The following is a 21,212-nucleotide window of genomic DNA, read 5'->3' on the forward strand; positions in this document are numbered from 1 at the left end:
ATTCTTGATTTTGCAAGTAACTGAGAGGAAAGGCTGATGTTCTTAAGGTGTGTACAGTCTGCTGGGATTTAGGATATGATTTATTTTAAAGAAAGTATCACTTGCAATTTGGAAGTAGTTTTGCCTAAGTTAATGCTTTGCTGAGATTTGTGTGCCAAATGCTTTCTTTCAACTTTTTTTTTAATTATTGAGGCAATTACAGCTTCATCAAAGAAGGTTGCAGGGGGATAAATAATTTCAGAAGCACAAAATATGTGGTGGGGGTGACAGCCTTTCTAGCTCTCTTTACCTCTAGAGAAAGACATCTCTCTCTCAATGTAGTGCTACACAAGTTTAAGTACTTTTTTAAATAGAATAAAAGAAATTTAAAAAGTAAAAATGAAAATATTCAGAAAATTATTTCTCAAACCAGCACCCTGATTTCTGTTTGAAAGTTCTAAGAGTTTTAAACCAGAGTCAGACTCAAGACATTTCACAGTTGCACTCTTGGGAGCTAAATATAATTGTTGTTTCTAATTGAATGAGAGTAAAGGAAACAAAAACTGAAGAGTCATTTTTTGTTTCACCTTCTAGGTGTAAATTATATCAGCAGTAGATCTATGCTGACCTGAATTGGAATTTTCAGCATGCAAAAAAATAACCTCACTTAGTTTACTTCCAGAAGTTTCCAAACTGAAGTTTTTTGGAAGTTTGGAAACTTCCAGAAGTTGATAGTAAAGTGAACATTTTCATGTGGATCAAAGTTTGCCTGTAGGCAAGAGTAACTGATTGGCATAGGCAGTCTGCTTTGGTTTGGAAGTAGCTGTTCTGTCTGGGCATCCCACTGTAACCGCATGATGGAAAGTCACAACCAGAAAGATTTTAAGAAAGTCACTTAGATCAAAGGTCACACGTGGATGGCCAATGAGTCTTCAGTCATGTTTTGTTTGCCCCAATAATGTTTTAAATTAATTCCAGCACTTCATGTAAAAATAAGGATTTATGGCTTCTTTAGGCGGGGAGGAGAAGGGCCATACGAAGTCTGAATCCTTGGGTGTTGGTAGATGAGAACTGGCAGTTGATCCCTTTAGTCCGGGCGTATTCTCTGATGTTTGCTGGATTCTCTGTCACTCCCTATGGTCTACACTGGGGCTATTTCACTCATTTCTACTTCTTAACTGCAATGTTTCAAATCCATGCCTTCGTTTTGCAGATGAAAAAGGTGACATATAAACAGAGGTCTCAGGTGCTCTTTCTCTGTTGGTTTGAAATCAGCACCGAGGAAGCAGCTGGCTCATCCTCTATCTCTTAGGGTCAGTTTTTGGGGCACAGAAGAGATTTTACAGGGAAAATATATAGTTCATTCTCTTGCTGCCCAGTTGCTTCCAAATAATTGATACGTGAATGGATGGAAGAAGATTAAAAATGAATAGACAAAAAATAACAAACAGAATAGATGAGGGGGGAATAACCAAAGGTAATCATAAGAACTGCCATTTACTGAGGATTTGCTGTGTGCTAAGCCTTATTCAAAATTCTTCATATGTATTAATTAATCCTCCCAACAACCCTCCCTTCATTACTACCATTTTTCTGATGAGGAAATTGAGGGGCAGAGAGCTGAAAAAACTTGCCTAAAGTCACACAGCTCCTGGAGGGTGGAGGGAGGATTTGAACAAGATAGTCAGGTCAGAGCACAGGGCGGGAGAGAGTCCCTCCAGCCCAGCAATACTTCCAGCCTGGCACAGAATCCAGGGATGCTCTGTCCTAGATGTGTCGGGGGCTGGGGGGTGAGGTGCTTCTCAGGGCCAGAGGGCAGTAACTAGGGTACCGGCTAGGGTTAGCGGTCAGGAGGTCAGAGGTTGCTCTCTGGGGTCAGGAGCAGAGACGGGAGTGCTCCTCAGGGTCAGGGGGCACGGGGTGAGAGGACTGCTCTCTGGACACCGTTCTGCTTCTGAGCACACGTCTGTGTTCACACACCTGGTGTTCTTCCCTTTGCTACTGCTCTTTCTCCTTGCCGACCACACCTAACCTCTCCTAAGAGCACTGATGTTTCTACTGCACAGCACAGGGAACTACATTCAATAACTTGTAGGAACCTATAATGAAAAAGAATATGAAAAGGAACATATGTCTGTGCGTGTATGACTGAACCATTATCCTGGACACCAGACACTCACACAAAATTGTAAACTGACCATATTTCCATAATAATAATAAAAAAGAGTATTGATGTTGGAATCCCCACTTAGTCTCTCCAAGTCTTGCCAGAAACCAGCTAAACCCCCATCATCTCCTATGTAACCCTCACACGGGCTTACTGTCAACTCCTTTTCTTCCTGTTTCATGGAATTTTGGGTAATTTTGAACTACAGCTGCTCTGACCCCATGATCCTGTCATGTCCCAGCGTCTCTAAAACTCTCCCATAAATCACGGGACGCTTCCTGCCACTCTCACCTCTGTCCGGTACACTCGGGCAACAGGATGGAAACCCAAGGACTTATTTCTGAGAGTTATACCAGCCTTATGTCTAATAGATTCAAAGATTTAAAGTGATTTCTTTTCTTTTCTTTCACATATGATGATATTAATTAGGCCGTGGCTAACACCTTCGCTACAATCTTGGGGTTTTTGAAGTGGATAGGTTGACTGATAGGATTCAGTTTCTGTTATATTAAAAATTTTGTGCAGCATTACCATGTTCATGAATTTAGATGATACATTTGTGTGAAGTGACCTAGCAGCTGGAGTTCTCCAAGTAATATGGGGGGATGAGCCTGTGATATTGATCATACGTCTGACTTCCCGGGAGGGGTGGGCAACAGCATTAATCAGCGGAGAGCTTTACACACTCCCTGGGAGAAGGGTTATGGTTTCATTATTTAAAAATTCAGTGAGGACAGCTGTAGTTGAACTTTTACAGGCTCTAATCCAAATGGATCATCTGGCTACGACAGGAAATTATTCCTTGTATTTTACAGCTAATATGCCAATTTATTAATTTTCAAGTCCACATAAATCCCACTGAGCTCAGTTTTAGCTCAAGACTTATCTGGAGAATGACACCTCATGAAGTCGGGTTTTCATATGAGCCGTGTAGCTCCGTTTGCAGGAGGATAACTGCATGTTGTTTTTTGCAAACAAGGAGGAGCTTTTTGGTTTTGATAATAATAAAAGCTGCATACATTTTACATAAAGAAAAAGTAAAAAAAAAGAAACTAGAAAAGGCTAAAGCACATCACATATAAACAAATCTTTCAACCTATTCATAATCTATATTATATATGATATATATTTAATTTCCCTCTGTTTTTCTAGTAGCTGTAACTGAATGCTCAGATTCTTTCCCTTTCCAAAGCCATAGTAACAAGAACTAAGTGGAAAATGGATGTAGCTTTAACTAATAAGTGTTTCTAGAAATGTAGAAGTGAAAACCAATTTGATTTTTCATGTTGGAAGAAAAATCACTTTTTGTCACTTACATCGTGCACTTTAAAATCACTTACGTTGGAACTTTGCAGTTCTCTAAAACATGACACAAATGAACTTGTTTACAAAATAGAAACAGACTCACAGACATAGAAAACAAACTTACAGTTAATGGAGGAAAGGGGGAGAGGGATAAATTGGGAGTTCGGGATTTGCAGATACTAACTACCATATATAAAATAGATAAATAACAAGGTCCTACTGCATAGCACAGGGAACTATATTCAATACCTGGTAATGGCCTATAATGAAAAAGAATATGAGAAGAAATATATATATCTACACATATATATTGAATCAGTATGAGTACACCAGAAATTTACATAACATTGTAAACAGACTATACGTCAATAAAAGAACAGAACTGTTTCCAAAATGAGGGTGTTGCGTGGGATTATACCATACCCTAGAGATCTGAAGTCAAATCAGAGTTAGAATGCATGTCGTTCTTGCCTGGTTCAGAGTATAGATAGTTGACATATGTGCAGGGGGCATGGGAGCCACGGCAGGCAGATCTCTTTTCTCCCAGGTTTATGAGAGATGCCGCTTGTCACTGACGGAGACTTTCAGGGTTACTTCTGTTGTGGAAATCTTGAAAGGGTTCAACGTCTCGAAGGTACTAGCAGAAAAACCATTTGGAGCTTTTCTGGCAGTACTTTAGGGCAGCGGTCAGCCTCAGAGTGGCAGAAGTCAAGGTCACTTCCCAAGAGAGCGACTAAGTATCTCTATTTATCAATGATGAGTCCTTCTATAACAGATCACATTCAAGACTTTCCCTACAATCATGTACTTCTCACTCGCATTCCAACAGGCTCCTTGAGAGGGAAAGAAAAAGATGGAGAGCATGGGGATTGCACACAGGTGCTTCTGGGAGTGCGCTCTGGATGTGGGCGTCCTCCACCGTTGATGTCCCAGCGCGAAGTGGGAAATGGGAGAACTAATGCTGTAAGGTGTGCCTCGAAGCCCATGTGGTCCGTGCTTCCCTCCAAACAGCATGAATTCTGGTGGCTGTGTTTGATACGGCAGCCCACACGCTGCTCTTCATGGCTTGGTGTCAGCCGTGAAAAGATGGCTTCTCCGTGGCACTCTGGGCACATAGCCGTATCATGATATGAAGAGGAGGAACTATGCCCATAAATGGGGATAGAAAGCCTGCCCCACTGCTCTCGTTTTTCACTTAATCTAAGAATACGGAGGGAGTTTGAGGTGATAAACAGGTGGAGTAGGTTAACGGAAGAACAAAGAAACAATTTATCTTACAGGGAAACACAGTCTGGATTAGTTGGGCTTTGGACAAGAGTATGGTGACAAAGACACACTGTGGATGTGTGTGACCGTCCACAGACACAGAGGACAGGAACCTGCATGAATACATTATCTCATCAGTTTATTACAGGTTTTGAATTTTTTTTAAAAATGACTCAAACTTGAAAATGTTCACTGCTTTTCAAGTAAAGTAGTTTGCCAAGTGACTAAAAAGGAGGTGGATTTCCCTCTTTTTAGTGTACGGCAAAAGTTGATCTATTATTACTGCCTACTCTGGACAACTAAAATGTAAAAGAATATTTCAGAATGTAGAATAGACTGACAAAATTTCAGTTTTAGATTTGCAATGACTTCCCGAGATATTCGAGTTCCAGACTTTCTTTTGTTAAGTGGAGGGAGGTAAGGCTCAGACAGGTGAAAAAAAAGCCCCAGACCTGAGAGTCAGGGTGAGCTTGGAACCCAAGCTCTGTGCACTCCAGGCAAACGCTCTCTCCCTTCCATTGTCCTGCCCTATCTGCCTGACACAATTTAACAATGCTAAAACTTTACTCATATGTACACATGAGGTTCCAAATTAGTAAATTTAATTCGTGAACAAATGCTAAATATATGTTTGAATTTTGTTGTCAGAACAAAGGCAGACTCTATCTGGATTTAATTTCCTTGGTATCTTTCGTATTTCAGTCCACCAAAATAAATGAAGTATTACTATGAGATATATTACACCAACGAACTCAGTATCTTTGAAAGAAAATATGCATGTTTCCTATGTGGCTTGAAAGTGAAATCTCTAAAGGCAAGCCATTTCAAGTTTAAGGAAACAGTATTAACAACTCAGGGTGCTTGCTATACTTTAATTTCAAAGCCAAGGTTGACAAGGAATGTACAAATCTGGATTTCCTGAAGGCAGCACGGGTGTTAACCATACAAAGCACGTTCACAAACGTCTTCAGTTCATCTCATGTGACCTTTGGGGCCATATGCTTGATAATTAGGTTAAATAAATTAAAACAACAAGAATATGTAATTCCTGAATAAAATGTATACTTCAGAACAGATTTCAGAGTAACAAATGATACAAAATATTATTATTGTATATAATAATATGATACAGTCACAAAATAATATTATTATAAATGTTCCTGATAAGGCGGTATAGGGTAATAGTTTAAAGCATTAGCTTTGGGGCCGTACAGACTTGGGTCCAAGTCCCAACTCTGTCACTGACTCCAGTTGCTTTTACAGCTCTGTCATTTACTGGTATGCATTTAAACATGTTATTTAGCTTTTCTCTGAGCCTCAGTTTCCTGAAGAGTAGATTGTGGCTTAAGATGCCTGTCTCATACTTGGTTGGAAGAGTTAATATAATTAATATGGACACTGGCTATACTATCTGAAAACACATCAGAAATTTGAGATGCTAAGTTCATGAATATTTCATTAGAACACCTAGGATTCCTTCTTACTACTCGATTCTTCACTTTCCTGGTCATTCTTGTGCTGAGATAAACATTCTACCTCTGCTTCAGAGTTCGGCTCGTCATAAAACACAAGGCAGCTTGTACTGAGAAACTGCATCTTCCATAAATCAGACACTACCTTTGTACTTCAATATTCAGACGGCCTTATTTATTTCCCCCCCAAGAACTCCCAGTGCCCAAAGATGAATAATTCTCTTGAGCTATTCAAGCCACACACATGGGCACGGAGGAAGTAAAAGGGTCAGTTGACGTGAACAATAATTATTTGGAAGGTCAAATTTGTACTGCCTGTGGTGGAACATTAGCTCAGTCACCTGTCAAATTTAGCTACTGTAAGGCACTGTATTTACTTGCAGGACCAAATGAAATTCTGCACTTGAATAGAAGGTCTATACAGAAAAAGCTAATTGTAGGGAGTTAGAACAACTAGGTTTTCTCTTATTCAGAAAATTATATTTTTGTATTAAAACTTGAAAGAATCAAGGCTTTTGAGGTAAGAAGCTGAGTTTGCAGTTCAGCACTACCACCTGTGACTATAACCATGAATAAGCCACAGTTTGACAGTTTGCTGATCTGTAAAATGGGCGTACTGCCTGGGCCCTGCCCACCTAGGAGTTTTATATGAGAATTCAATGAGGTTATGCATATGAGGGCAGCTTGCTATAGACAAATCATGGATTTAATGATTATGCAGACCTGAGTTTAATTCTCAGTGACAAGCTATGTAACTTTTTTTTTTAGCAAGTTCCTTAACTTTTCTGAATTTCAGTATCTCTTTCCCTACAATGGAGATAATGATGCCTATTAGACAAAACTGTCATGAGGATTTAATTATATCATGTGTGAAAAGCTTCCAACAAAAAATCCTGTCTGATATTTCCTTATCAGTACAATCTTTTATGTATAAGGTAAGAAATAAATATTTATTGGTCACATAAATGCAGTCTTTATTTAAATTTATTTTACATAAATTTAAATTTAGTGGGTTAAAATAGAAAATGGTCTAAATTTCAAACCAGAGAAGAATGGTTAAATGTCCATCCATCCAGAGAATAGACTACACTATAAGCATTACTAAGATTGGTATTTATGGTGGGAAGATGTTTGCCATATATCATCGGGGAGTGAAGAACATAAAGCAAAGTCTATGGGATGAATAATTATTTTTTCCATATAATTTATTTGGAAAAAAGATTTCAGAAAAAAATATCTAAAAAGTATAGTGGGACTACAGGTAAGTTTTGTTTTCCCTTTTGGTGTATCTGTATTTTCTTACATATGTACAATAATATCTCATTCATGTACCAAAATGAAATATTAAAACATTACATAAAAATAATAAGGGTGAAAAAAACTGACCTCCTTCAGCTGAACATATGACCACAATTTGACTGAAGGGTCCATCCCCTTTATTGTTATAAACGCCAACCTTCACTTCAAAGGGAGTCAGAGGAGGGACACTTTCGTCTCGGTAAATGAATTTTGAAGCTTCAGACGATGTCACCATCTTTTCCTTCCAGCCACGTGTTCCATTGGGCCTGAAAGCCACAATATAGCCAAAGCCTTCCCCATTCTGAAACTCTTCAGATACTGGCTAGAGAAGAGAAATGCAATTAATTATCAACAAAATAACTGATCAAAAACCCCTACTTCTTCCAATCTTTCAACTTTTAAAAAATTATAAATAACTAGAGCAAACTTTGTAATACACTGGAAGCCAACATAGCATGGTCACTGGCAGTCATTGAAAATTTAAAAGACTTTAAAGGTAAAACATTTAAAAAAAATGGTATCAGTTGGTATTTAAGGAGAGTATCAAGAGTACTGAAAACTCTTGAAGTGAAACGAATTTGCTCCAATTAGTCATGTATATGAAACAAAGGTCCTGTGACTCCACGCTAGAATTTAACATGTAGCGGAGAACTGTCATATGGTCTGGTGGTCGGGAAGATCTTGTCACTGGTAATACTCGGCAGGGCTCTTTGCATAGAAAACCTAGGAGAAATTAATGTAAGACCTTTCTTCTAGTGTTTTTCTCAATTACTTTTGTGGTGTACTAACTTACAAAAAAATTAGAATATAGTGTTATTTCAAGAAACTTCTTGTATTCTATGGCTTGCATTAAAATCTGTTAAACAGGCATCAAATGCACACCATAGACAGTAGTCATTGTGATTAACTAGCTAGTCAACAGCGCCATTACCAGCCTTTGCCTAGCACAGTGCTTGACAAATACTAGATACCCAATAAACATTTGTTGATTTTTATTTTGAATTTTGATTTGAGGAGAAACTGTGCATTTGAGTGGAGGAAAAGAGACAAAAACCTATTACATCAAAGAACTATAGCTGAATGTTTATATCCCTGACCACCAAATTCATGTGATGAATTCTGAACCCCCAATGTGGTGATATTAAGACATGGAGTTTTAGAAGGTGATTTGGTAATTTGGGTGGAGCTCTCATGAATGAGATTAGTGTCCTTATAAGAGAGGCTCTAGAGAGCTCTCTCACCCCTGCCATGTGAGGACACAGTGAGAAGATGGTCCTCTGTGAACCAGCAAGCAGGCCATCGCCAGGCCCAAAGCTGCCAATGTCTTGGTTTTAAACTTCCAGCCTCCAGAACCGTGAGAAAAACATTTCTGTTGTTTACAAGACACCCAGTCTATAGCATTTTTGTTACAGCAGCCTGAGTTGACTAAGACACAAAACTGACAGGGAAGGCAATTCCATTTAGAGGGATTTGATCTCAGTGAACGTCAGGGATTGGGAAGTTAGCACCTCTGCAGAAATCAGAGAGAATGAACAGAAGAGCAAGACAGAGGATGTGCTCACAGAAGATTTCTTATTGGAGAAAGAAGTTTTTCTGTACATTTTTGTACATTCTAGCACTATTCTTAGAGATGGTCAGGAATTTATTCAGTTTTCTCCAATAGAATTTCCATTTCCATATTCTAAGTCATTGTTCCATGAGCCACATAGCCATATTTGATAATAAAGTAATTTAGCATCAAAGAAGGAAAGTGGCTTTATGGAAAATAGCTTTGCCTCTCCCATTCCCGTTCCTCTGCCTCTTTCCTTTGATGGAAGGAACTTCGGTGGTCATGTGGTGAGGGACATTAAAGAGCACGAGTTTTGTAATCCAAGTCCCAGTTCTACTGCTTCTCAGGGAGGTACTCAAACTGTGCATCAGTTTCATAATTTGTAAAGCAAAGAAAATCACCCCCACTAATAGGATTGTTGTACAGGATAAATGAGAAAACCCAGGCACGACTCCACAGAAACCTCAATGGTTTTAGCCTCCAAAACAGTCAAGGGTGCTACTCAATTGTGAAGTAGTTAATATCCAACTAAGCCAGACAGACATCTAAAGTAATTTGTGAGAGGATGTGTTTTAATTATTCAAATTTTATTTTGAGACCACCTATAAGAAAGGCATGCTTTAGACTTGGTTTGAAAATGAGAAAGATTCATGTTGGAAATACTGATGTGAGTAATGTATGCTCAAGATGTTTCTTAACCTCGTTTGAATAGAAATTATTTATTTACTCTGTACCAAGCACAGATACGCTACATGTACCTTTATTTTCTAAGAACTGCACAAATTCTGACATCTGAGCAGGCTTTCTTACCTCCCAGGCGATGACTAACTCGTGTCTTCTCCCACTTCGTCCACTCACATTGGTGGGTGCTGTCTTTGGAACTGTGGTTAAACATGGGCCAAGAGTGAGGACAATCAATACACGGATGTGTCATTTAAGCGTCCCTACAATATGAATGCATCGTAATCCTCCTCTGCTTGGGTAACATCCCAAAAGAAACAAATCAAAATTTGTCTGAAGTTAATGTGGTCTTATTCAATATTAAAACAAAACCCTGCTTTCAAATCTCTGTGAGTTTGACATTCATTTTTCATGGCCATATCCTGCATCCCCAGACTAGTCCTCTTATAAATGCTCTATGGTTAGTAAGGTCTAAATCATAATTAACACTCTAGCTAAGGACATCTACTAATGGTTAGTTAAGTTTCATCCCACACATTTTGTCCTTTCTAACAATGTGAACCTTCTATGGTCTCCAGGCTGGCAAAGCCCCTGGGAAGTCCACGGGTTGACATGAGCCTTACTGCTTTACCAGAGCCTCCGGAAGCTCCAGTTGAAAGAAATCCTAGCCACAGCTCCATGGAGTGAGAACCCATTTAAATAAATAAAGATATATATTTAAAGATAAATTAAATATATATATATTTAAAAACTTATTAGGAATGGATCTCTCTGCAAACTCCAAAATATATAGGTATCTGGTGAAACTTTTTCGAGTGGGTAACTATTAAAATAAATGTGTCAAAGGAATAAATTTCCTCTTCACTGCACAAAACCACAACATCTGCAGTTGAAAGGGAACATTTTCAAACGAAGAACTGTTAAACGAAGAAAACTATTAAAAGAAATCATTTTCCAGGCTATGAGCCTGCATTAGCAATTTTACACTTCAGCGTTGCCTTTATAGCTCAGCGTAGTTTTTAAATGGTGTTGATATACCCATAAACAGTAAATTCACTCCCATATATTACCTACTTGGATGAAAGGCTATTAATTACTGGTGGATGTTCACAGAGCATTTTACATACCAGAACAACTGATGTGAGATTTATATGCTACTGGAAAGAGGGGAAAAAATTCTCCTTGGACCACGAAGGTGGGAGAGAACAGTATCATTGGTTCTGTTGAAATATGTGAACTTTATTCACCAGGGTGCACATTTCACTTCTTGGCAATTTTCTTCATGACATGAGTTCTTGTCTTGCTCATTCATGTGTAGAAGGATGTGTAAAGAAGCAGCTATCAATCTTTCTTCTTTCTCAGTTACAGACATGCTAAAGACTATTTACATGTGATGTTCAATCTCATGATTCCCTTAGAGTTATATGGAACTGGATACTCCCTTTTCTCTCAGTCAAGAAATCACAAGAAGTTCAGCTAAGAAAAACGACGGTCTTAGAACAGTAACTGGGAATGTGCTCTTATTTATATGAAGAGCAAGCGGGTTGAACTTGAGTTTTTTATTAGCAATTGTAAGTTATTCCTAATTGTAACCACCTATCATATCAGTGACATATAAATGATGTCTCAGTGTGCCGTGACACCGTGTCTCAAGACTGCTGGTATATAGCAGTATTTCTGAATTCATTTTCTGGTGTAGGATATGGATAAGGCACCTGGGGAGGAGCTGGTCTAACTCTATGTGTAAAAGAGCAGGGATACATCATTCCAGATGTATCTTCAGTGGCTAATCTCAGAGTTCTGAATATCAATGCATGGTCAAATGAATAGTGGAAGCAAGTTAATTTGTTGAGATGATGCCATTATAGCGTCTTTCAGTACCAATGTTTGTAAAAAAAAAAAAGTGCATTCATGCGCACATATGCTTCACATTCATCTCTGGCAATTAACAGTTAAATAATATTCTGAGTAATATTTACCAGAGCCACCTGCTTCACCTATTACATTGGAATTACTAAATTTATACCCTAAATTTAGGATTTTGAATATTTTCCTCTGAAGATACTATGAAAATCCCTATGACCATGGATTTTGTGGGAAGACTAGGCACTGATGACGTTTCCATTTTTTTTCAGCCCTCAAGCATCATCTACAAAACGGATGCTTGGAACCTCTAGCTTGGAGTTCGAGAGTAGGCTGTAGGCTCTCCAGTGAGCAGCTCTTGAGGCTCATTTAACAAGTATGAGCAGAATGAAATACAAGTGACGATTTGATGTCAAAGCTTCTGCCTGGATCTTTGGTCATATCGTTCCATTGTCTATTAATGCTTTCATTTTTTTTAGAAAATGTATTTAAAATTTTTTAAAAAGTGTTAACCTTTTGAATAAAAAAATTAAAAAGAAACTAATGAAAACATGTGCTAAAAATATCCGCTTTGAGGAACCAAGAAAGTAAAATTTAATTTGTTTCTGTGTGGGTAATTTCTACATCAATGTGTCCATATATGAGCTAGATTCTGTAAAACTTATTTTATTATTTGAAATCAGTCTTTCAAGTCTTCCTACTGCTAATAATTTCTTTCTAAGGTGAGATAGCCCATATTCAACTTAATGTAAAGAAATAAGATCTTCCAATTTTAATGTGTAATAAATGAAACAAAAAGAGGCATTACAGTTCATTGTTTTTTAACAGTATATGTGTATAAGCATTTATTATTCTTTTTAAAGAAGGCTTACTAGATATAATAGGAAATACTAACAGAAAACTCAAGGCTTTAAAGACATGGAAATAACCTAAGTGCCCATGGATTGTTGAATATATAAAGAAAATGTAGTGTAGATACACAAGGGAATATTATTCAGCCATAAAAAGAAGAGAAACCTGCCATTTGAGACAACATGGATGGACATCGAGGGCGTTAAACTAAATGAAATGAATTGGACAGGGAAAGACAAATACTGTATAATCTCACTTATATGTGGAATCTAAAAAAACAGAACTGGTAGGAATGGATAACAGATTGGTTATTGCCAGAGGTGGGGGGTGGAGGAAATGGGTAAAGCTGGTCAAAAGGTACAAACTTCCAGATATAAGATAAAGAAGTCCTGGAAATATAACATGCCACATGGTGATTATAGTTAACAATATTGGTGTCGTATATTTGAAAGTTGCTAAAAGAGCAAATATTAAAAGTTCTCATCACAAAGAAAAAGATGCAACTGTGTGAGGTGATAGATGTTAACTAAGCTAATTGTGGTAATCATTTTGCAGTACATAAATATATCCCATCATTATGTTGTACACCTTAAACTAATACAATGTTATATGTTAATTATGTCTCAATAAAGCTGGAAAAACCACCAAAAAAGAAAACCTAAAGCTTTAATAGATGCAACTCAGGCATTGTGTTCTGTTGTCAGGATCACACTGTTTGACATGAGTACTCTAATCCTAATTGGCTTAAATTTCCTAATTACATGCAGATGATCAGTGAAACCCATGCTCATTCATTTCCTTTTTAAGTTGGTAGCACACAATTATCATCTCTGCAGTCAACACTTCGGAGTCCACTGATTTTAATTACATCCTTTTATTTACAAAACAACATATTCACGATATGTAGAGATTTGACTTAATCTTTCAGAGCCCTTCTGTTGCAAAAATTTTATAATTCTTGTTAGAAGCATAAAATTAATATGATCAAACATGTAATAAATGCTTTCATTGAGTTCAGAGAAATACATATTTACTTAAAACCACATATGTTTTCAATACAATTGATGAAAATCTGATTTAGAATTAAGCAGCTAAATGCTTTTCTCCCATCATTGGCTACTGATAAGTGTCATGAGCTTATTAGCTGAGAAAAGCAAGTATACGTGCATGGTTAATGGGTTAAACTCTGATTCTTCTGAATATCTTTTTGAACAACGCTCTTGCATGAATGAACAACGTGATTAATACTTTTCCCATGCTCTGTAAATGCCTTGCTGCTTTAGTGCCTTATCTGACATACTGAAATGTAGATTTTTGTCTCTTTTATCTTATACATTGGGTAGTAAATGCTCAGAGTGAACAAAATATAGTGTACTACCTTATTTTAAACATGCATGATTTTATGCTTGAGTCGCAAAGAACTCTAAGTGTAATAATCTGAACAAAGTCAATCACATTAATAACACGCTTTAATTAGCACTCAACTAAACAAAAGAAGACAGGATGAAATCATTTACCAATCTCCCTTTTCTCCCTGAAAAACTTCCCCTATAGATTACAGTAGACGTTTACACGGCTCGTTAAATAATACAGCTTTGTTAGAGGCTTGGGAGAGGCCACCTAGCTTAGGAGCATAATCCAGCGACTGGTTTGGAAAGAAAGGTACAGAAGGCAGGAAGGAAGAAATGGAGATTGTTTATACCGTAAAGGTGGGAGTTAAGAGGGAAATTTAAAAAACATACAAACATTTTTTTCCTACCTGAACTGAAGTATGTAACATACAAATACATCAGTTCACTGATAATCATTTAAGCTCACTTTACAGAGTTAAATTGAAAGATGTTCCTAAATTAAAAAAAAAAAATCAGTGTCATTTCCTAATGAGTTCAAATAATGCATGTATTTTCTTTTCAAATTCTTTTCCATTTTATGTTACTAAGGTTATTTTTACAATTATTTATCACAGTGTCAGGAACTGCAATTTATAAATATTACCTAATGTTATTATCTACTTAGATTTCAAAAAGAAAAAGTGGCAAAGTCTTCTATGATAAATACTAAGGTCAGTATGAATCTATACACATGGGATCTTGAAACAGCTCACCCTTTTGGAAATTGGGATAATACTGTTTTGATAGTTTCATGGGAATCATTCTTTTAGTTTTGGCTCAGCTTGTTTTAATTTCAAAATCTCTGCAATAGATTATTTTTGATTCACAAATCTTGTGGCTCGGATATTTTAGGGAATGCAAGATTTCTCTGATTCATAGATCTTCTCATAAATGGGAATAGTCAGGGACACAGGAGGTGAGTATATACGATAAATGGTGTTTACCTCAACTCATTTTCTCTGAACTTCATGTATTCCACAAGGAAGTAGAAGCAGAGGGTAGGTAAAATCATTTTTGAGTGAGATTTTTTGGAATGTGTGATAAAATGAAGAGACGGGACAGGCAAGAGGAAGAAGGGAGGTGGGGGGGTGACCTTGGAGTCACCACCTTTGGTGTAAGATGGTAATTCTGGCTCTGCCCCTTACTCACTAGGTGACCTTGGGCAAGGTTTAAATCTCTCTTATTCTGCTTTCTCGTCTGTAAGATGCGATAAACACTCCGTGCTTTAGAGGGTTGATATGTGAGTGAAATTATTTAATGAAGGGCAAGTGCTTACTTAGCATAGGGCTTGGAGCATGGTTCGTGATTTATGGCTGGCAGACAGTATTACAGGGACTAGGAAGACAGGAAATGTCTAACTTGAGTGTCCCACATTTACTCCTGGGTTAAAACCTCTCATTGCCCTCTTGTCTTTCAGGCTCAAGTCCTCTTACTGCTCTCTCACCACCTTGGCTTAATCAGAAAGAGACATGCCGAATGGGCACGTCTTTCTTTTAGGAAAACATTTATTAAAATTACCACCTCTGTTTGCAAAGTGCCTCTGAAGCTGATGACCTATTTCTTGAGTATATTTTGTAGAAAACACTTTCCTAGATCAAACTGGTTTCACGATTTAAAAAGTCTGCTGTAGGAGCCACACTGTTACCTCTTTTTTTCTCCTAAATTTTGAGATTTGGTCTTAGAGCTCTGTTGCTTGCTATGATTTTCGTCCTCTCTTAATGTTACTAAGAGCCATTTCTTTTATTTAATATAATTAAATTACTCATTGGGTTGAAGAAAGCTATGATGTTAATTTAATACTATTTTCTTTTAGATTTTCCCAATTATTTCAGCTGAATTCTTTGTTTTTTACACCGTATTTCTTTTTAGAAACATACACTGGAGGGACCTTCAAAGCCCCACAGCTTTATGCCTTTTCTCCGCACACACCAGTGCCTGACAACAGTATACAGATTTTTTTAATTGCCCCCTTTACATAATTCCACCTGAGTCCCCTTTGGTCTGACCTTCAAAGCCCCATTGAATGTCATTTACAAGGCCAAACCACATGCCTCCAAGAGAACTAATTCAGTCCCATCTCATGACAGTATTTTATTGTGTTCATTCTGTAACTTTTGAACTCAGTGAACTTTCTCTAGTAATTATCATGGACAAGAACTGTTAAGATACAAATGTGCTACTTTCAGAAGTAGCAAGATAAAGCGCAGTGAAAGAAATTGCGTTAGGAAATTAAATGAGTCTTTTCTGGACTTGGGATGAGTCATGCGTAACTTTGGATGCTAAAGTGAGGTTGGCTAGACAAAACCACAGAATTGCTAGGAAACAGGAAAAGGACACAATTTTATGACCTTTTTTCCATCACCCTTCTCCAGCACATGCGTGCTTGTGCGCGCATGCACGCGCACACGCGCGCACACACACACACACACACACACACACACACACACACAGGGTTTTAGCTCAAGGAACTTTCTGGAGGAAGGTTGCCAGCTTAGCAGATGGGGGTGTTGTGGCATCTCCCTCCAGCCTCAGCTGTCACTAGAAGGAAAGTGGGAGTGTGATTTCCCCCTCGGGCCACGTGAGAATAGGACACCAGTGCTGCGGAGAGTATAGACGCTTGCCTCTCACATCCTAACTGGGTACTGTTGAGCGTCAGAATTTTGTAAGATGGCCCAGCCCCACATTGTGCAGTAGAGCAGAGACCGAAATAGCTCTTGGCAACATACTGTACTTCTAGAGTCTGGCAGGTCAGAAATGTGAAATGATTACTGTGGGCAAAGCAGACACTATGGAAAGTGGGTTTGCACAGGCCTTGCTGCGATCGCAGACCATAAACCTGCCTGCCAGGAGACAGGGCCATCTCCAACAACCCAGTGTAGCCCACAAGAGAAAGAAGCAGCGTGTGGACGAAGGCCATCTCGTGGAGCACTCCACGTTTCCACGAAAACCACAAATTGCAACACCTGAAGTCATTTTTCATTTTCTTCTTTTCTGACCTGGAAAGTGCCCGGAGCAGCAGTTGGAAGGTGAGGGAGGAAGTAGAAAGAAGAAAGAAAAGACAAACCCTAACCCTCAGGTCCAGCCTCGGCTGGGATGGAGGGACAGAAGCATGGAACTGTTATGAGATTAAAGGTTTTATTCAATTAAAATGAATTTATTTAATACCTGAAAATAAGACTGCCCTAGTACCCAAGAGAGCCTTGGATATAGTTAGGGCGGAAGCCAGAGAGGAATACAACTATTTTATGTTGAAACTCTGTGGAGTTCAGTGTGTTTAGTAAACCGGTTACATTCCTGTAACATAATATGGTACAAAAAGCGCTAAAGCTAGGAAAGATTTTCATCTGATTCTTTACTTGAGAATCATATTTATCTGGTTGAGCATTAATCTCTTCAATGTAGAAAAAAAATTTTTTTTCCATGTGTGGCCAGAAATATGTAGGTGGCATTTACCATTTTAGAGTCGAAAGAGAATGGCAGGACAGAATACCATGTACTCAGAAACCGGGAAGCTATTTGGATGAAGAACACATTTTTAAAGCAAGGGCTTTCATTTGCCACTTCTTTTTCTCTGCTCCTTTTGTCTCATCTGTGTTATAAGAACCAGAGAAATGGCTACATGTTGGGACAATACCAGGATCCACTTATGGGTGAGACCTGGCTCGACAGGAAGCCAGCATGAAGGGCCCGACACGGAGGTGGGAGGGGGATGGAGAGAAGAGGCGTGCTCTGCACTGGGTGCCCCACTCTGAAGGGCGCCCTTGATTCCACAGCCGGGCAGGTTGGTTGAGTGGCCGGGCTGGATGGCCCACAACCTGCCGTGCAGACTTCTCAACTGGACGGGGTCTCGGAGCAGCAGAGATGGGATGGCTCTGACTATATCAACAAACATATATTTAACCTGAAAATGTTTCCTCAATATGAAAAAAATAATGTACACATGATTACTATTGTTTAAATGTCTATTTAATGAAGTAGTATCTCATTTAAACTCAAGATGATGCTAATAATATTAAATGGCTAATATTAAACATTTATCATGTGCCAGGCACTCTGCTAAGTGCTTTACCTGCATTGTCTTATTTCATCCAATAATACAAAGGAGTATGTTGTGATATTATCTCCATTATATAAGTGAGAAAATTGAGCCTTGAACAATGCATATACCTTACCTATGTTCACTGCTAGTAAGTGGCAGAGAACATTAATCCAGATTTACCGAACTCCGAACCTCAAACTCTTAATTACAGTTGCTAGGTAGAACCTTCTTTTATCTATCTATCTGTCTGTCTATCTATCTATCTATCTATCTATCTATCTATCTATCTATCTAATTCATCATAATTTGAAATAAAAAACTGCAAATATTGAGATTTCTATCAAGAGCTTTGATAATAATAGACATTTTAAACTACAGAGAAAAACGCTAAACCTTTTGAAATTACAGGTCACATAATTAACTCTATCTTGTCTCATTGATCTTTCAACAATTAGTGTTATAAATATGTAACTTATAGAATATTAAAGTTCAATTAAATGAGAAAGCTGCTCTTGCTAAATTCATATTTTCATATTTTTCTATTTCTACCATTTCCTAAACTGTGATTTTTTTTTTCTTCTCTTGGGTGTCATCTTTTTAAATGGCAGGGAAAGCATTTCCACTACTCAATCCAAATATATATACTGGTTTGATGATAGTCACATATTTCCAAAATTAAACACAGAGTTATAGCTATCTATCTAATGAGCTAATTAAAACTTGTAATAAAACTGTATTATAAATAAATAAATATAAATGCACATTAAAATAAAAAAACATACAAATATCTCTTGCTTTTCAAAAGTTTACTTGACACCACTTTGCTTTTACAAAAGACCTACATTAGTGCCTGTCTCTGCTGATCAAAAAAAAAAATCCAAGGAGGATGTTCACTTTTATGAAAAAAGGTGAAAAATAGAAAACAGTTCTTCAGTTTATGCCATTTTTGGCTTACAATAATTTTCAGAGGAGCGCTTTCCTTCTGGATAGCGGGGGAAAACCTATGTTTGTATCACTATTTTGACATCCTAATCATAATGTCAGTCTGAACCAGTTTATCTTATATTTATTGGCTACTAGGAGTATTTTGATGACCGTAAAATTGAAAATACACTCTCTAGATGAAAATTGCAAAGAAAATTTAACTTTTTGGGGGGCACATGTGGGCAAGAAACAATTCCAAGGTAAAAATGCTTTGCTAACGCTGCTTTGGGATTTAGAAGATTCTCGTAAAGAGGAGAATTTTAAAGGGACATAAAACTTTCAACTCAATATCCCGCATGTGAGATCTTTTCTCTTTTTGAAGCAACTCCACTGATTTTCAAAGATTACTCGGTCCATTAGAACAGCATCATTTTTTAAAGTACAAGACATGTTCTTAATAGAGGCAGACTGTGTCACTTGAGAGGATGTCTCAGGATACTGGTGTCCCTTTTAATCTGTGCTGCCTGATGGAACAAGCACAAAACTCAACACTTGGTTCAACACCATTAGTAGCTCAGCCCTGTGTGGTACCCAAGCACAAGAAGTGTAAAGTAGGCAGTGCAAGTCTTCCTCAACTCACTTTCACAAAAGAGCATTTCATGCATTTTTCATACCATTTCTCTTCTCTTCCATAAGATTTTAATGGACTGTAGTACATCATGTGTATAGAACTCTTGATAAAATGGAGAGACAGGCGCTATATGATTGAGGTAACTGCAGAAATAGACTAAGGACGAGGCTTTTAAAATGCATCATCAGAACACAATTTAGCTTGAAGAGTGAATGTGAGTTTGCTAAAGGATTTTTTAATAGCACGAAGAGATTTATACTATAGAAATTCTAAAAGGATCATTCATCCCAACCGGATTATTTATTTTCGAAATGAATATTTATGGAGAGCATCTGAATTAGGCAGTAATCTTTGCCTTTGTTTAAATACAATTAACAATATGCAATGTAAGGCAGTGCTTTTTAGAAAATATGCGAGCCTAAGTACTAATATTGGCAGTCATTTCAATATCTGCACAGCGAGTATATAAAATGACGAACAACCAGTCTGTTATGCTCTTAATTAATGAACACCTGTACACAGGGAAAGCATGGCTGATTTTATGAATGTATGCAAATCCAACCGGGCAATTAATGTTCAATTTAAAATCCAGGCTATTGAAAAGTAGCAGAAAAACATAAAAAACAACTTGAAATAGGCAACTCACAGAAGCAGAAAAGTTGGATTTTCTGTGAATGAATCTTTTCCAACATATATAGGCCACTGTATCTTTTATTTCCTTGGTTGCTTAATTTTTATATGAACAGAATTGGAACTTGTTTCTTATGGTTATTCGTACTTTATGTAATAAGCTGACCATTCAGGTTTCTTTTCTTTCTTTCTCTTTTTAAGAGAAAAAGTGTGTTCTCCAGACTGAGTGTTTTTTAATCAACTCTTTTGATAGTCTATTTTAATTATTATGAGCTTTGTTCAATTTCTAACGAGTCACAAATCACATTTTTGGTCCTATTCTACCGCTGCGATACAAAATGGACGCAGTTCAGTCTTAGTCTTCCGTGTGCGTGTATCTCTGACCTGAGTCCTGGTGTGGGTAGCAGCATATAAGAGAAAGAAAAGGAATATTCCTTTTTAGTCTGTCAACAAAAACATAGGGAGCACGAATGTCAGACGTTGTTCTAGGTGTTGAAAACAGAACAGTGAACAAATAAGGTCACGTTCTCACTCTTAGTGCACTTGTGCTGTAATAATCATGAGATTCATACGTTGTCACTGAGTGTAAAGACGTTACACTTTGCTTTTGCCCGCCTTGTGTCTGCAGTCTACCCCTTCTCCATTTCTCTGTTGTTTCGACTGTTCTCATCAACACTACTGATATTCGTGTTTGCCTAAACAAGTACCCTACCAGACACTTTTTATATACAATTTTATAGGAATATAAAAGAGAGATCAATAAGACTTTATCCAAAATAATTAAAGCTCTACTAATGATTTTTCTTTTTTCTGCTTCTTCCGGGTGATAGACAAGATATCTTAAAATTTGTGTTTGAATAAAGCCGTTAATTTTCCTTCTGCGGGCTTTAGAAACATTTTACTAGAGAGAAGAGACTTCATTCTGAAAGGCCAGAAGAATGCTGTTCTTTTCCAAGTTAGGAAGCAGATGGGTATTTACTTTACACAGACATCAAGGAGGCAATAGGTGAAGTTAGGACTTTGTTTGTCAGGGCAGAGGGGTGGAGAGAGGCAAGTGGTAGAGTGCGTGCTTAGTATGCATGAGGTCCTGGGTTCAATCCCTAGTAAGTCCTCTATAAATGAGTACGCCTAATTACCTATGTTTGTCTTTGCAAAGTGTAATTC

At 37.7% G+C, this 21,212-nt stretch overlaps 1 protein-coding gene across 5 annotated transcripts in view; it reads right to left on the bottom strand.

Annotated features, from left to right (window-relative positions):
• Positions 1 to 21,212, bottom strand: part of CNTN5 (contactin 5) — a 1,006,880-nt gene that overhangs the window by 33,344 nt on the left and 952,324 nt on the right. For all 5 annotated transcript variants that reach the window (XM_072968929.1, XM_072968925.1, XM_072968928.1 and 2 more), the window contains 2 exons: positions 9,848 to 9,918; positions 7,576 to 7,810 (listed from right to left, as the gene is read on the bottom strand). In XM_072968929.1, coding sequence (XP_072825030.1) covers positions 7,576 to 7,810; positions 9,848 to 9,918 — 306 coding nt within the window. The remainder of the gene's footprint in view (positions 1 to 7,575; positions 7,811 to 9,847; positions 9,919 to 21,212) is intronic.

Source organism: Vicugna pacos, chromosome 10, assembly GCF_048564905.1.
Source record: "Vicugna pacos chromosome 10, VicPac4, whole genome shotgun sequence".
NCBI classification, from domain to species: domain Eukaryota; kingdom Metazoa; phylum Chordata; class Mammalia; order Artiodactyla; family Camelidae; genus Vicugna; species Vicugna pacos.